Source organism: Trachurus trachurus, assembly GCF_905171665.1.
Source record: "Trachurus trachurus genome assembly, chromosome: 20".
Classification (NCBI taxonomy): Eukaryota; Metazoa; Chordata; class Actinopteri; order Carangiformes; family Carangidae; genus Trachurus; species Trachurus trachurus.
In genome coordinates this window covers 3,448,972-3,467,079 of record NC_139911.1, presented here as the reverse complement: position 1 = coordinate 3,467,079, position 18,108 = coordinate 3,448,972, and the positions used below count along the sequence as shown (strand labels likewise).

Genomic DNA, 18,108 nt, shown 5'->3' with positions numbered 1-18,108 from the left:
AGCGTTGTGGAGTTGTTGGATTGTGTATTTGATGAGTTTGATGAGGGAAACCAAGAAATCCCATGAGCCTCCGTAGCGTAGCCCTGAGCTGCTCACGGCTCTGCTCCGCCGTTCTAAAAATAGCTTGCACCGACAATTAAAGGTAACGAACCTACTGCTATGACTATAGGGATTATGGCAATGGGCCAATTTGCCAAAATGTTGAACTATCCCTTTAACCCTTCGCTTCCTTGTCTCACTGTCTCTCCAGGTCGCGTCTGTCCCAGAGGTCAGGTGTTTTCTGACTGCGTCTCCTCCTGCCCCCCCAGCTGCACCTCTCCCCACCCCCCGGGGCCGGCTGCAGCCGTCGGTCAGTGCAGGGAGGAGTGTGTCGGGGGCTGCGAGTGTCCGCCGGGCCTCTACCTGCACCGGGGACTCTGTCTGAAAAGAGACGACTGTCCTTGTTTCCACCGCAGACGCAGCTTCCAGTCAGGAGACAGGATACAGCAGAGATGCAACACCTGGTGTGTGTTCGTGTTTGTCTGGTTGTTTTCTACGTCTTGTTTATGCCTGTTTTCCCTGAAGGAACAGTTCAACATTTAGTCAGATCCTCCTCTCACCATAATCCCTATAGTCATAGCAGTAGGTTCGTTACCTTTAATTGTCGGTGCAAGCTATTTTTAGAACGGCGGAGCAGAGCCGTGAGCTGCTCAGAGCTACGCTACGGAGGCTCATGGGATTTCTTGGTTTCCCTCATCAAACTCATCAAATACACAATCCAACAACTCCACAACGCTCTGGTGGACAAGTTGTGACCTGCACATTCACCACACTATGAAATAATCATGTATAATTATGTAACATTACGACACATGAAGCAAATACTCAAAACTACTTGTGCTTTTGAAATCCCTCCGCCCAGCAGCCGTGTCTGGAAAGTAGTTCCGGCCTCTAAAACAACTCTTGTCTCGTAATGTAACATGATTATCTCATAGCGTGGTGAATGTGCAGGTCACAACTTGTCCACCAGAGCGTTGTGGAGTTGTTGGATTGTGTATTTGATGAGTTTGATGAGGGACAGGGGACCTGTACCGTTCACCTCCATTGTGTTCACTGAGCAGCTCACGTCTCTGCCCCGCCGATCTCAAAACAACATGCACCGATAATTAAAGGTGATGAACCTACTGCTACGACTATAGGGATTATGGTGAGAGGAGAATCTGACTAAATGTTGAACTATCCCTTTAAACGCCAAACCTTTTCAGTGTGTGTCGAGCAGGCCAGTGGCAGTGCACTGGGGAGAAGTGTGCAGCCCAGTGCAGCCTGATGGGGGCGCTACAGGTGACCACCTTTGACAAAAAGAGGTATTCGCTACCGTGCGGAGACTGTCCCTTCACTGCTGTGGAGGTGAGCATGAACCATGAGGTGTGTGTGTGTGTGTGTGTCGTATTCCCCACGTCCCCTTTGTGCTGACGCTCTGTGTGTGTGTGTGTGTGTGTGCAGGACTTTGTTGACAGGAAGCTGGTGGTGAAGGTGCGCTGTGGGGAGTGTACGGCCGGAGGAGGTCTGGGTTGTCTCAGGGAGATGTCAGTCACGGCGCTGCGCACCACAGTCACCATCACAGACACCGGTGAGTCGGTTTAACACTCAGTCCTCTGACGAGTCGGTCCTGGCTCGTTTTGATTTTGCGCCGAACAACTTTCTCGTTTTTGTTATTTTCGTTAAAAAAGCAGCTGTGAACTGTTAACACATACTGGGCTTACTCCTCTCTTTGCTGCAGGACAGAAAGATATATACGATCCTTTGTACCTTAAGGCTTTTTAATTCTTGAGCTGCCAGACAAATGAATTTCCCTTTAGGGATTAATAAAGTCATTCTTAATCTTTTTCTAACATTTACTAGGCGGACAAGCATGAGCAGAAAATCAATTTTAAGCTGAATGAGGTCATGGTTTTACTCCCAACAAATCGAGAGTAACTAAACTTTAAAGTTATCAAATTGCTAAGACTTTTGCAGGGGAAAAAAATCATACAGAACAACAAATATCAAAGAGGATCTATGCAGGATTTGTAACTCAACTATGCTACTTTTTTTTTTACCTTAATTAAACAGATTTGGAGTAAGTGCTGGTTAAATCAATGACTTGTAACTAGTTCCAGGGAGAATGGAGCGTCTCTGCCTTCCACCTAGCGTCTCTTGGCTGAAAACCAACCTTGTAAGATCAGAGCCTCCGACCCGGTGTCCCAGCTCTCGTCTCCATGGCGACACCGCCACACAAACGTACAGTAACGCGCTAACCCGTAACCCGTAATCTCTTGTTGATGACAGATAAGACTACACAGATATACACATGGTAACATGGTAGATGATAAATAACCTTATCCACCGCTCCATGGATTGATTTCTCACCGGCTTTGTTGAAAAACAAATGCACATGGAGGAGAGGAGGGTTAGAGAGACAGAGGAGGAGACACCAGACCTGGAGAGTTCAGCTTTAAATAAAATGACTTATGACTTATAGAGGTCCTATGCTTTGGAATGGACTACCTCCTTCATTAAGATCCATTTCTTCTTATTCACTTTTTAAAAAGCAGTTAATAATACATCTCAACTTCTCTTGAATTTCCCGCTCTTTCCTCTCTCTGCTCTCTCAATATCCCACTTTGCACTTTATCTCTTTATTTTTTTCTCATTTCTGTTCATTTTGCTCATATAACATTGATTATGTATGCACTTTGTCTCTTTTTTTTTCTCTATGTTTATTTGTTAGCCATTGAAATTTGTCTTGCTGTAATTTGTTATAGGGGTGGAACCTATGTACAAGCCAACTGGCTTCGTTCCCTCCTTGCACCATTGAAATGTGTGTGCTAAATAAATAAACTCTAAACTCTAAACTCTAAAATATATAAATGATGTCCTTGATGCTGTTGCTTCCAGGTACAGTGACGTTGAACGGTCAGAGCGAGGCGCTGCCTGTGGTCACAGGAGACCTGGTCGTGCGCCGGGCCTCCTCTTTATTCCTCCTCATCCAGGCTTTTGGAGCCCAGCTGCTCTGGTACCTCGACGGCCCCTTAGCCCTCATCACTCTGCAACCTGGGTTTGCAAACAAGGTAATCGTCGTCTTCTTCGTCTTCATCTTCTTCTTGTGCCATTTTTAAAGGGATAGTATCATTTTTTTTAAAGTGGGGTTGTATGATCTACAAATAGCCCCTAAGTACTTTAATTGCAGTAGAAGACTCTCTGCACTCCTCCCATTAGTAACGCCAGCCCATAGCCCTGCCCAGAGATTTACAACATACAGTGTTGTGAACAGACCCAAAGAAACAGCCTATTTTCGCGGCCTAAAAGGGGTTTTAAAAATACACAGTTCCATTGTTCGCTATAATATAATTTTTTCCAGCCCTTGAAAGTGCAGGAAAAACGCAGTTTTTATTTGGACCTAACCAACTCACGTATCCCTCCGCCCAGGGTTAGCGCCCGCCGATCAGCAGTTGGTTAGGTCCAAATAAAAACTGTGTTTTTCCTGCACTTTGAAGGGCTGGAAAAAAGTATATTATAGCGAACAATGGAACTGTGTGTTTTTTTTTCAGGTAAAACCTCTTTTAGGCCGTGAAAATAGGCCGTTTCTTTGGGTCCATTCACAACACTGTATGTTGTAAATCTCTGGGCAGGGATATGGGCTGGCGTTGCTAACGGGAGGAGTGCAGAGAGTCTTCTACTGCAATTAAAGTACTTAGGGGCTATTTGTAGATCATACAACCCCACTTTAAAAAATGATACTATCCCTTTAAAACCACACTGCACTAAACGGAACCACAGGAGGAAGGAGAAAGTGACTTTAACTTAGTGTTAATATTTTGTATTCGAGGTGCGCGGCCTGTGCGGGACGCTGACCTGGAACCAGCACGATGACTTCACCACGCCGGAGGGAGACGTGGAGAACAGCGTGTCGTCCTTCGCGGGGAAGTTCACATCGGAGCGCTGCACGCTCCCCGGAGGAGGAGGAGCTGCACCGGATGCCTGCACCACATACACCCAGAGGAGGTTCTACGCAGAGACGGTGTGCTCCGTCATCCACAGCCCTGTCTTCCAGGTACAGTGTGTGTGTGTATATGTGTGTTAAAGGGAGACGCCAACATTTTTTTTTTCGTGTCTTGCCTCACTCCCGAGTCCATGACAAGCAGATAGACACCATCCTTTCGACTGTGCGTGCAGTAACGAGGGAGATAGAGCCGTATCACCCGTAATTAGCTTAGCTCAAACACTGGAAGTGTATGGGTAGTGTTAGCCTGCCTCAGAAGCTGATTTCATTTTAGCTCTAAACTCTGTTAATATATCACTTTATCAACATTTCAAACATTTTTAGGCAAGAAAGTAGCTGTTTAGATCAGCAGTGTGTCGTTAATTTGTCTAAATACCAGCTGTTTACAATTTTGTTCGGACGAATTCGGCGCTACTCAAGCTAGCCGTTGTGACCAACGCACTTCCTGTTACTTTCACAAAATAAAACACCCGTTGCCCTTTACATACAGAAAAACATGACGATAGAATTTGTGCTTTTACTTTGAAACAGGAAGCTAACCTACCCTCGATGTAGCTAGCTTGAACCAAAATAAACCGTCTTTGCTTGAACCCTCCGTTTTGACCGATCTCGTCCCGTTAGCGGCATTTGACCGCTCAAGATGCCTTACCGGAGAGTTTTGTCAGCTCTGAGACCAAGATCGGCCCGCTGGTTTCCATTTAGAGTTGCTGAAGAGTTTCTCTGATGACTTTAGGTGGAGGCAGGCTAACACTACCCATACACTTACAGTGTTTGAGCTAAGCTAATTACGGGCGATACGGCTCTATCTCCCTTGTTACTGCACGCACAGTCGAAAGGATGGTGTCTATCTGCTGGTCATGGACTCGGGAGTGAGGCAAGACACGAAAAAAAGAGAGTTCGCCCTCATCCGTCCTCATCCCCCCTGTGATCTGTCAGGTGTGTCATGACGTGGTGGAGAGGGAGCCCTATTTCCGCCTCTGTCTGTCGGAGGTTTGCGGCTGCGCTCCACAGAAGACCTGTCACTGCACCGTCCTCACCGCCTACGCACAACACTGCGCTCAGGAGGGCGTCGCCGTCCAGTGGCGCAACCACACCTTCTGCCGTAAGTAAGGAAGGAAGGAAGGAAGGAAAGTCACTGGCTAAAAGTGGTGGAGGATGTGGTTAACACTTTACAATAAGGTACACAAGTATGAGTAGCTACTGAGGAACTAATGAGTAGTTAGTGAGGAACTGAGCTACTCAAAATTAGAGCAGTTACTCATTTTGATGTCTCACTTTACTTTAGGTTACACAAAAAGGGTAACTAATGATTAAGTCATAGTTAGTTCCTCATTAGTTCCTCAGCAATTTGATGATAGGAGTTACTAAAGAACTGACCATTAAGCAATAGTAAGTTCATCATTAGTTCCTCAGTAACTACTCTAATTTTGTGTACCATAGTTCCTCAATAACTTCTCATTTGTTCCTCCTTAGTTCTCCGTTAGTTCCTCAGTAACTACTCTAATTTTGTGTACCTTGGTTCCTCAGTAACTACTCATTTTTCCTCATAACTTTCTCATTAGTTCTTCATTAGTTCCTCAGTAACTACTCATTAGTTCCTCGTTAGTTCCTCAGTAACTACTCATTAGTTCCTCAGTAACTACTCATTAGTTCTTCATTAGTTCCTCAGTAACTACTCTAATTTTTGTGTACCATAGTTCCTCAATAACTTCTCATTTGTTCCTCCTTAGTTCTTCGTTAGTTCCTCAGTAACTCCTCTAATTTTGTGTACCATTGATCCTCAGTAACTACTTATTTGTTCCTCATTAGTTCCTCATTAGTTCTTCGTTAGTTCCTCAGTAACTTCTCATTAGTTCCTCATTAGTTCCTCAGTAACTACTCTAATTTTGTGTACCTTGGTTCCTCAGTAACTACTCATTTTTCCTCATAAGTTTCTCATTAGTTCTTCATTAGTTCCTCAGTAACTACTCATTTGTTCCTCAGTAACTACTCATTAGTTCCTCAGTAACTACTCATTAGTTCCTCATTAGTTCCTCAGTAACTACTCTAATTTTGTGTACCTTGGTTCCTCAGTAATTACTCATTTTTCCTCATAAGTTTCTCATTAGTTCTTCATTAGTTCCTCAGTAACTACTCATTAGTTCTTTGTTAGTTCCTCAGTAACTACTCATTAGTTCCTCAGTAACTACTCATTAGTTCTTCATTAGTTCCTCAGTAACTACTCATTAGTTCTTCGTTAGTTCCTCAGTAACTACTCATTAGTTCCTCAGTAACTACTCATTAGTTCTTCGTTAGTTCCTCAGTAACTACTCATTAGTTCCTCAGTAACTACTCATTAGTTCCTCAGTAACTACTCATTAGTTCTTCATTAGTTCCTCAGTAACTACTCATTAGTTCCTCAGTAACTACTCATTAGTTCCTCAGTAACTACTCATTAGTTCTTCATTAGTTCCTCAGTAACTACTCATTAGTTCCTCAGTAACTACTCATTAGTTCCTCATTAGTTCCTCAGTAACTACTCATTAGTTCCTCATTAGTTCCTCATTAGTTCCTCAGTAACTACTCATTAGTTCCTCAGTAACTACTCATTAGTTCCTCAGTAACTACTCATTAGTTCCTCAGTAACTACTCATTAGTTCCTCATTAGTTCCTCAGTAACTACTCATTAGTTCCTCATTAGTTCCTCAGTAACTACTCATTAGTTCTTTGTTAGTTCCTCAGTAACTACTCATTAGTTCCTCATTAGTTCCTCAGTAACTACTCATTAGTTCCTCAGTAACTACTCATTAGTTCCTCGTTAGTTCCTCAGTAACTTCTCATTAGTTCCTCATTAGTTATTAGTTCCTCAGTTACTACTAAAATGTTTGTGTACCTTAATTCCTCAGTAACTACTCATTAGTTCCTCAGTAACTACTCATTAGTTCCTCAGTAACTACTCATTAGTTCCTCAGTAACTACTCATTAGTTACTCATTAGTTCCTCATTAGTTCCTCAGTAACTACTCATTAGTTACTCATTAGTTCTTCATTAGTTCCTCAGTAACTACTCTGATGTTGCGTACCCTTATTGTAAAGTGTAACCGAGGATGCTTCTCCTCAGCGGTTCACCCCCCTCTGCTCTCTCTCCTCAGCGGTCCGGTGTTCGGGCGGTCAGCTGCACCAGGAGTGTGGTCGTGCGTGCGGGAGCTCTTGTTCAGACCTGCAGCTGGGCTGCGATGACGGACACGGAGGAACGGACCTCAGGATGTGTGTTCCTGGTTGTCAGTGCCCTGCTGGACTGGTGCAGGACCACCACAACCAGTGTGTCCCCATCAACATGTGTCCATGTGTGCAGGAAGACAAGACGTATCAGCCCGGGGCCGTTCTCCACAACAACTGCAACACATGGTATGAAAATATTTTGATGGGGTTTATCTAAGATTTAAAAAGAAGCTGTAAGGGGCGTCGCGTGGCGTAGTGGTTAGAGCGGGCGCCCCATGTATAGAGGCACAGTCCTCGCTGCAGTCGGCCCTGGTTCGAATCCCGCGTCGGGCGCCATTTACTGTGTGTCATTCCCCCTCTCTCTGCCTCCCCGTTTCCTGTCTGACTCAACTGTGCTATCTATAAAGGCATAAAAAATGCCCAAAAAATATTAAAAAAAAAAAAAAAAAAAAAGAAGCTGTAAGAAATGTCTGGCAAGTAGGGATGTTGTGATCATAGATTTAGTACACTAGACTTGGTACAATTATTGTCAGAGAAATAATCACGATTATGCATTTATTATACATTAAAGGGACAACGAGGAGTTTCTCCATCGGCAGAACAAAAAATTCCGCGACAATAAAAAAGTCTCATATTAATTTGGATGAATCTACGCTACCCACACTTGTTAATGGGCCCATTTTCGATAAATATATCGTTTTGTCTCTATCGTTATTTTGTTATTATTAGTGGTGGCGGAAATGCTGGGCGAGCCGACCAGCGTTTCCTTATTTTCGGTTTCGCGGCAAGTCATGATTGAGAATAACGCCGATCGTCTTCGAACCTCTGACTTTAATTCTTGATGAATGAAAACATGAGTCGCTCATGACGCAAATGACGCTCTAATGTTTAAATTCCTACTAATTCAGTGTTACGTTTCCTCCGCTACTTCATTTCGGCATGTTTGACAGGCTGGCGAGCCGTCATTGACTTAATACGTTTGTTTGGAGGGAATCAGTCTTTTTTTGGAAAGTAACGGTATTCACGATTAAATAATTGTGCCGCATTTAATTGTGAAAACAAGTACGTAATCCCTGCTGCCAAGTAATCATATTATCACCCAGTATGTCACCAGAGACAAAGTAATCATGTTAATTTAACCCCCTGATATAACTGAAAACTACAATACAGCCAGAATATTCGCATTTAAAAAGATTTTGCAGCACGCAAATCATGTTTCTGTTTTGATTTTGTGTTTTGGCCTGTTGTAGCTCCACCCACCGCTCTCACCCAATCACAAAGTCACAGTTTTGTCCACAGTCTTACATATTGCTCCTTTAAAATAACCAATGAATCTGGAGATGTGATCGATTTAAGGCCGCAGCCAACTCAGCTAAAACCACAGTGGAAAGTTTCCTTCAGCTCGTTTCACAGAATCGTCTCTTAACGGTCCTTTTCTCTCAGGTTAAACTTTAACAGCGCTGCACAGAGGCAATACTGTTGCAACAGCGGACGGCAGACACACTAAGAAAACATTATGGTGGTGGTGGAGGAGGTTAATTCAGTACTATCTCTCCTTGGCCCAGTTTCTGAGAATGATGATATTTTACAGCTGGTCGTAAAAAAAAGAAAGAAAAAAAAGTGGACGTTCTTCCTGTTGTGGTTATCTACGTGCTGCTGTTATCATGAGGTGGTTTATGATAAAATATCAGAGTGAGTCAGCATGTTTTCTCCACCATCGGCTTTGATATCACCTCCACTTTAATCTCTTGGCACAGTTTCACAAGCCTGGTGCAGCTTGAATGAGCCTCGATTTAATAGGGTGACTCAAATAACTCCCATCAGTTGTATGGTCTATACACAATACACAGTTATGTTTAACCCTCTGATTATCTGGAATTAAATATTATCTAGTTAGTTCCAGATAGCTTTTTTCTGATTAGTTAAAGCAGAAGTAAGCGATGTTGTTATTCTAATAACAGGATCTTCTAGGCCATGAAATCAGATTGAAATAACCTTTCCCTGTCTAGTATGTGTGTGTGTCCTACAGATACGACTTTAATGTGTGTTTAGATAACTAGAAGTGGCCGTGTGAGTGAGTCTGTGGTGGTGTGAGGGCTCTAATGAAATCGCTCTATGTTCCTGCTCCCTGCTTCAGGATAGGTTGATTTCATTGCGTCTCTTCACCACAAAACTGCAAAGATCATCACTCTGAGTTACTGTGGTGCCACTAGACTAGTGTTCAGTCCCATTACAGTGTGTCTGTGTGTGTGTGTGTGTGTCTATCTCAGTGACCTTAATTTCCTTTTACTGACTCATTCTCATGGTTATGTAATTGTTGAGTTTTGATCCTGCACATTGAGCTTCGACCTGATGAACTGCTGTGAAGAAATACAACATTTTTCAGACACTTGTTACCACTGTTCCCTCTAAGGTGTTTTACTGTGCAATTGCACACTGCTCCCCACCTCTTTGCTCAGAAGACAAAAAAATTGCACACTCTGTAGTGCAACTACGATTTAAGTTTTTGCTTGAGAATTATTATTACTGTTCATATCAAGAATACTTCAGTGCCAAGAGTTGATGACACCAACTTGATGTTAGTTATTTTTTGACATAATTGTTCATATGGCAATAAATGCAAACTCTATTTTGCCAAAACAATATTGTATTTTGTTATCATTAACTGTAACTGACCTAGATATGGAGTAGCCTAGGTAATGTTGTCAAAATAATCTGTTATTAATCATTATAGTAATAGCCAATTGTATTGATATTTGGAGTTGGAGAGAGGCCATAGCACCAGCATGTGGACGTACTGTGTGTTCGCTTAAGCTGTCGCTCACAGTCGCTCAAGCAGGTCATCAGGGGAGTTGAATTTCTGCTCAGGAGTTTTGAAAATTAGAGATTGCTTGTTACACATTGCACTTGCACATGCTGCTGTTGCTTCATCACTTTCATATCTACTGTTTAGTGTTTAGCAACTGTCAAATAAAAATGTATTGATGCATCGTAAACTCATCGGAGATTAACACCTTGCTTTTTCATTTTGGTTGATGTTTAATACAAATGAGTTTATTGCTGACTCTGCTGCTCTTCCCTCCCTCTGCAGTGTGTGTGAACGGGGGCTGTTTAACTGCACTCAGGAGCGCTGTGAGGAGGTGAACCCGTGTCCCGGCTCTCTGATCTACTCGCCACGCTCCTGCCTCCTCACCTGCTCCAGCCTGGACCCCCCTGGCCAGGGGGGAGGGGGCTCCAGTGCTGGGCAGCAGTCGAGCTGCAAAGAGCCGCTGTCTGGCTGCGTCTGTCCACAGGGAACTGTCCTACTAGTGGGTGAAAGCTCAGATTTAGCTCTCAGACTTTGAATAGGACGAACAGCACAAATGCAGTTAATCAGCCTCATACTGTAGTTATTCAGAACAAAATTTGGTAATTCTTTCATTTACAGGCCGTTAATTATGTGATAATGTCAAGAAATAGACAAGAAATAACAATAATTGCATCATAATGTCTAGAAATAGCCTAGAAATAACGGTCAATTTCATAGTAATGTCGAGAAATATAGCCAAGAAATAACAATTGATTGTGTAGAAATAACCCAGAAATAACGGTCAATTGCAAGAACTTGAACTTGAATAGGACGAACAGCACAAATGCAGTTAATCAGCCTCATAGTTATTAAGAACAAATTTGGGTAATTATTTCATTTACAGGCCGTTAATTACATGATAATGTCAAGAAATAGACAAGAAATAACAATAATTGCATCATAATGTCTAGAAATAGCCTAGAAATAACGGTCAATTTCATAGTAATGTCGAGAAATATAGCCAAGAAATAACAATTGATTGTGTAGAAATAGCCCAGAAATAACGGTCAATTGCAAAGAACTTGGTGGAGAAAAATTCTGGCCTTTCCCTCAAAAATACAAAGCATGAAAAGCCTTTATGAGAAACATGACATTACTATGAAAATTACCATTATTTCTAGGCAATTTCTTGACATTATCACGTAATTAACGGCCTGTAAATTAAAGAGTTACCCAAATTTGTTCTGAAGTCCCACTTGCACAGTTTTTACGAAGATTGTGGCATTCACGAATGTTTTCTTATCCAGGATTTTTTCTTGGCTAGGAACAAAATCTACACACATTCAAAAACATACTAACTATTTTTCGCGTTTTCTTCTGTTCTGCATTTGTGTTATATTATATAATTTGAATTAGAATAATTTTCTTATCATTTATGACGTTTTAAATAATTATTGTAATTATTTTACAAAGCGCTGCGGCCTCTTAAAAAACACTACATCAATCATGTTTATTGGGAACCACACCATCCAATCGCACTGATCATTTATGATTATACGATTTATTTATGATGGCGCATAAACCCGATGCGCTGGTCCAGCTCAGATAAGTCTGGACACCTTCATGAATCTGACGTAGAGTTTTCTTAAGACTTTTTTTAGGATCGACTTAAGAAAGAATCTAAGAAAATACTTTAGAAGATATTGGTGAATGAGGCCCAATGTTATTCGGCTCGTTTTGCACATAAAGGGTTTAGAGTTAATAATAATAATAATACATTTTATTTATAATAGGCTTTTGCAGATGCTCAAGGATGCTTAAGTTTGAGTTGTAGTTTCTTAAATTTAAGATTTCCTCATTATTTTCTTGTTCTCTTCAGGGGGATCGCTGCGTTTTACCAGATGAGTGTCCGTGTCACCATAACGGCCGACTTTACTACAGCAACGACACCATCACCAAAGACTGTAACACATGGTAACGTATGCAGGCGTCTCGTTGCGTCACATACAGCTCTGGAAAAAATTAAGAGACCACTCCCAAAATGATCAGTTTCTCTGTTTTTACTATTTATAGTTATGTGTTTGAGTAATATTAAATACAAAATATTTTGTTTTATTCTATCAACTACCGACAACATTTCTCCCAAAATTGAAATAAAAATATTGTCATTTAGAGCTTTTATTGGCTGAAAATGACTAAACTAGTCTAAATAACAAAAAAGATCAAGTCTTTTCAGACCTTGAATAATAATAATGGAAAGAAAACATGTTCACATTTATTCCTAAACAACACAGCAAGAATATTTTAACTCAGGAAGAGTTAATAAATCAGTTTTTGTGGGATAATGTCAATGTTTAATCCCAGCAGTGGTTTTTATATAAAACCAGATGTGGTTCAGGTGATGATCTTATCAGTGTCTCATTAAGGAGAATGAGTTGTGTTTGTGTTGGTATTTAAAAAAGAAAAGAAAAGAATGACTGTCATACATGTAGAGATGCTTTTAAGAAACATTTGTGAAAGTGGTCCCTTATTTTTTTCCAGAGCTGTATATTCAGGATTCATCTTCATCTTGTAACCTCCCTCCTCCTCCTCCTCCTCCTCCTCCTCCTCCTCCTCCTCCTCCTCCTCCTCTGCTGCAGCGTGTGTAAGGAGCGGCGCTGGCACTGCAGCCAGTCTGCCTGCGCCGGCGTGTGCGTGGCGACGGGAGACCCCCACTACGTCACGTTCGACGGCCGCTGCTACTCGTTCCTCGGCGACTGCCAGTACGTGTTGGCGAGGGAGACCGGCGGCTTGTTCAGCGTCACGGCGGAGAACGTGCCCTGCGGCAGCACCGGCGTCACCTGCACCAAGTCGGTCACGCTCAGCCTGGGGAACACCGTCATCCACCTGCTGAGAGGTCGGTGCCACGGGGGTTTTTGGAAATATTTTAGTAGAGAAATTTTCTATTAAGAAATTGTAAAATTACTCAAAATCTATTCTAAAAAAATCTCAAAAAAAAAAAAAAAGTGGGAAGTGGGAAAATTAAAAAAAAAAAAAAATTGAAAATAATTTCTCAAAAAAAAAAGTTTAAAAATTCTAGACAAAAGTGGAAAAAAATCTCCCCAAAAAAAGTGGGAAAATTAAAAAAAAAAAAAAAAATTGAAAATAATTTCTCAAAAAAAAGTTTAAAAATTCTAGACAAAAGTGGAAAAAAAATCTCCAAAAAAAAAAAGTTTAAAAATTCTAAAAAAAAAAAAAAAAAAGTGGGAAAATTAAAAAAAAAAATTGAAAATTGAAAATTTAAAATAATTTCTCAAAAAAAAAGTTTAAAAATTCTAAAAAAAAAAAAAAAAAAAAAGTGGGAAAATGTAAAAAATAAATAAATAAAAAAAAATAAAAAAAATTCTAGGCAAAAGTGGAAAAAAATCTCCTCCCAAAAAAAAAATCTAAAAAAACAAAGAATTCTAGAAAAAAGGGCTAAAATTTCAAGAAAAAGTTGGGGACCCCACTTTGAGAACCATTGACTGACAACACAATAAAGAGTAATTTATGATTTTATGTGGGATATAATGTTTTCTGTCTCAATATCCAGGCTTTATCAATGATTTTTTTTTATTTTTTCATTTCATTTATTTGTTTATTTGTAACGGGACTCTGCGTATTCATGAACATACAAAATGTAAATACACCAGATTTAGCTCGAGGCTAATTTCCATCCGTAGTCCCGACGTTCAGCATGGTACAAATACCATATCACAAAACCACGATACCATATCACAATATCACAATATATAGAATATAACATACTGTAGCTTCAGTAGGAAAGAGCAAGGAGTAGTAGTAAAATGAAGTGCATGTAATCGACAAAGGTGTCATATAGCGCTGTTAAGATTCATTAAAGTGCATCTGTTATAAAGTGCTGGTTTTTAAAGTTCCTGGAGTAAAGTGCCTACTATTTTTCATAATCATCGTCCTTTAGGTAAAGCTGTGACAGTGAACGGGATGCCGGTCACGCTGCCGAAGTCCTACAGCGGCAGCGGTCTGACTCTGGAAAGAGCCGGGATGTTCGTGTCCCTCTCCTCCCGACTTGGCGTCACTCTGCTCTGGGACGGCGGTACGTTTTTACACTTAGTTGTTCAAAAGGTTTAATCTGGATCAAAATAATCCAGGTTTTGAAATCCCTTGTTTTTACCATCCAGGATCACCAGGTAATCCATCTTTACTTTTATCCCAGAAGGGTTCAAAGCAAAGTTTTCAAGATTACCAAATCCAGATAACAAGTGCTCTAAATGGGGTTGTGTGTAGAACAGCAGAATGGGGTCACTCAGTGTATTTATTTGAAAATGGGGTGTATGTTTCATTTTCTGAGCTGTTTTTTTTGTTTCTTCAATGTCTTTTAAACTGCCAGACCTGATCTGACCTACAATAACAAAAAAAAAACAGATATACATTTCTCAAATACAGTACATTGTAAATATTTTACAAGATTGGATTACGTGATCTAATCCGATCTCAGAATCCGTTTTTAGTTTTGAAACAACCCATTTTCAAGATTTGATCCAATCCATTATCCAAAATCCGATCAGATTACCTTTGAACAACTCGACCCTGAACTTTATCTTTCTTTCTTTTTTGTTCCTTTCATGAAAGTGTAGAGTACAATGCAATATGATGTTGATGACACAAATCCATAAATACATTTGAATCAGCACTTTTTATTCTGGAAAGAAGCAGTAAGAAGAATATAATTCTTATTATTTATGTCTGCCCCTAACTTAAACTCAAAGAATCTTAGATCGTCTCTCACTTCCAGTCACCTACACCCTTGATCAGCAAAAAAACCCATATTAATTAATTTACAAGACCAAAAACAACTCGAGATTTAAACATCCAGTCAAATTTCCATTGTATATTTTTTCTAATTTGTTTCCCCTTATACAATTTTTTTTAACTATTATTATTTTATGATCTTCCAGGTATGCGTGTGTATGTGCGTCTGGCAGCGACCCTGCGCGGTCGGGTCGGCGGCCTGTGCGGTAACTTCGATGGCGACGCGGAGAACGACTTCACCACACGTCAGGGCATCGTAGAGTCGACGGCCGAGCTGTTTGGAAACTCCTGGAAGGTCAGCCCCTCCTGCCCCGACGTGGCCGACCAGGACCTCCGAGACCCCTGTGCTGTGAGTTCAACACAGACAACGTGCACGTAGATTATGCACTGCTGCAGATCTAGTGTTGTCGATGTCCTGTTTGCTGTTATATCGTTCTTATAAAACAGAAAGGTGAAATCCGGCGATCTGATTGGTTGTTAACCGTGGTATAATGAGCATACCACGGCTACTATTCTAAAGCCTTATCACAGCGTAGGCTATCACTCCGCCTCAGGCACGTATGACTGGTATGAATGGAAGTTGTTGTCATGTATCCATGACTGTTGCAGTCCGTAGCAAAGGACAGTCGGTGTTTTTACGATGTTAAAAATGGACTAAAGTAGTTGAATTCACATGTTTAAGGTGAACTTTCACCTCCGGGGAGGGTTAACAATGGTAGAGGGGACTGAGCAGTGACTTTCACCTGAAAAAAAGCAGAGGAAAAGACGAGATGCAGAGCTACTTGGAGCTAACGTCTGGAGAGGTGGGACTATTTTTTCACAGTGAGGCTATTTTATTGGATAATACGTATTTCTGGTTGAATAAAACTATATGAAATTGATTGTGTATTCCTCTTTCATTGTCATTATTGGTAACCGTTTTATAAAAGCAATATATCACGACAGGCCGTGGTATATGCTCATTATATTCGTCGGGCCGAACAACGCCCCTTAGGCCTGTCGTGATATATTGCTTAATTATACAGTATACGAGTATTCTCTCTCTGTGTTGTGTTCAGCTGAACCCACACAGGATGACGTGGGCCAGGAAGAGGTGTGCGGTTCTGACCCAGGAGCTTTTCTCTCAGTGCCACGCTGAGGTTCCCTTCCAGCAGTATTATGACTGGTGTGTCTTTGACGCCTGTGGGTGAGTGACATGGCTGAACCGGCCACTTTTGCATTACATTTGATTGATTGATTTGTTTATTTGAGTGTCATGCCCTTTTCTTGTGCCCAGCCCACATGGGCTTATAAGACACTAAGCATTAAGTAAATATATTCAAGAATGGCTAGCGTGAAACAAAACAAAAGAAAAAAATGGACAAGCTTTCAAGATATACAACAGTGGTTGTCAAACTTTTTTACAGTAGATCAAGGACCCCTAAATTGACAAAAATTAGACCACAGACCCCCATTGGCAGAAATTTGAAGCAAACACCAGAAATACACAAATATTTGATCTGAGACTGAAGAACTTAACTTTTTTAGTCAATGTACATTCATATTAGCGCCAAAGACGAGAAGTTTTGGAAATATTTTAGTAGAGAAATTTCTGTAAAAAAAAAATCTATTAAAAAATGGTAAAATTACTCAAAATAAATTCTAGAAAAAAGTGGAAAAATGTCTCCCAAAAAAAAATTCTCACTTTTTTTTTTTTTTTTTTTTCTAGAAAAGAGTGGGGAAATTAAAAAAAAAAAAAAAAAAAAAAGGTAAAATTAAAAAAAAAAAATTGAAAATAATTTCTCAAAAAAAAAATCTAAACAAAAGTGGAAAAAATTCTCAAAAATAAAAAAAGTTTAAAAATTCTAGAAAAAAGTGCTAAAATTTCAAGAAAAAGTTGGGGACCCCACTTTGAGAACCATTGATTGACAACACAATAAAGAGTAATTTATGGTTTTATGTGGGATATAATGTTTTCTGTCTCAATATCCAGACTTTATCAATGAATCAATATCCAGGACAATGATCTGCTCCTGAGAAAAAAACAACACAACATAATCATGCTCAGACAAAAATAATTCATGGATTCTTCATCTGGGCTTTCTCAAACAAGGGCTGTCTCAATTCTTTTATCATACAAAGGGCATTGAAACAGAAAACGTAATTCATCTTCAACAGTAAGGTCACACATAAACCATGATACCTCCCTACTTTGATCGCTAAAGGCAAGGCTGCATAAGGCCATACGAGTCTTAAAACAAAGTTTGAGTCATGGACAGCTCAAGTATCTGGTTGTTAAACTCCTGTAATGTAAAAGACCCACACGCTGTAAATCTGTAGTTTCTGTAACAACAAAAACACTTGGATTCATGTGTTGATGTTAGAAATGTTCGTATGACCTCATTATGACATCAGTGTGTTTTTTTTACTGCCACCAAGTAGGATCATACAAGTCAATGTTGTTCTTCATCCTGGTGCATAAAAACGTTCATGTGTGTCTTTCAGAAACCTGCTGGTGCACAAACATGAGCTCCACCAGCAATAAAATACAGCACATTCCTATAATGGTGTTGTTTTACCCGAGACCGTACCGTGTGTGTGTGTGTGTGTGTGTGTGTGTCCTGTAGCTGTGACTCGGGTGGCGACTGCGAGTGTCTCTGCACGGCCATCGCTGCCTACGCTGAGGAGTGTAACCGTCGAGGGGTTTACATCCGCTGGAGGTCTCAGGAGCTCTGTCGTATGTTACACACACACACATCACGCTGCCACACACTGAATCTTAAAGACAGGGTTCCTACGCAAGTATGGAAAGTATGGAAAAGTATGGAATTAGATTTTATACATTTCCAGGTCTGGGAAGTATGGAAAATGTATGGAAATATAGTTCTTATCTGGGTTTGGTCTTATCTGAATTTATTTTGTATGCGCTATTGTGCCTACAATCTCCTGGAAATCTATCTATCTATCTATCTATCTATCTATCTATCTATCTATCTATCTATCTATCTATCTATCTATCTATCTATCTATCTATCTATCTATCTATCAGAATAATGAAAACAAATGATTAATTGCATGATTTATTTACATGATTATGTTTTATATTTATTTCATGATCTATTTACTCAAATGTCAGCAATTACTTTTTTTTTTTTTTTTACCGAGAAGTCTGGAAATTAGGGTCTGGAAAAGTATTGAATTTTGAAATTTCAAATGTGTAGGAATCCTGTAAGGAGGAACTATGCAGGATTTTTAGCTTAATTATGCTACATTTTTACCTTAATTAAACAGCTTCGGAGTACTAGTGCTGG

The 18,108-nt window shown here is 40.4% G+C and overlaps 1 protein-coding gene across 1 annotated transcript in view; it reads left to right on the top strand.

Annotated features, from left to right (window-relative positions):
• The window catches only part of sspo (SCO-spondin), a gene marked incomplete at its 5' end in the record, with an annotated part of 128,753 nt that overhangs the window by 8,892 nt on the left and 101,753 nt on the right, over positions 1-18,108 (top strand). Inside the window, 14 exons of the mRNA XM_083995240.1 lie at positions 251-503; positions 1,245-1,386; positions 1,483-1,609; positions 2,917-3,089; positions 3,848-4,072; positions 4,958-5,123; positions 7,152-7,407; positions 10,313-10,529; positions 11,889-11,983; positions 12,649-12,905; positions 13,968-14,102; positions 14,965-15,167; positions 15,877-16,004; positions 17,425-17,534. Coding sequence (XP_083851366.1) covers positions 251-503; positions 1,245-1,386; positions 1,483-1,609; positions 2,917-3,089; positions 3,848-4,072; positions 4,958-5,123; positions 7,152-7,407; positions 10,313-10,529; positions 11,889-11,983; positions 12,649-12,905; positions 13,968-14,102; positions 14,965-15,167; positions 15,877-16,004; positions 17,425-17,534 — 2,487 coding nt within the window. The remainder of the gene's footprint in view (positions 1-250; positions 504-1,244; positions 1,387-1,482; positions 1,610-2,916; positions 3,090-3,847; positions 4,073-4,957; positions 5,124-7,151; positions 7,408-10,312; positions 10,530-11,888; positions 11,984-12,648; positions 12,906-13,967; positions 14,103-14,964; positions 15,168-15,876; positions 16,005-17,424; positions 17,535-18,108) is intronic.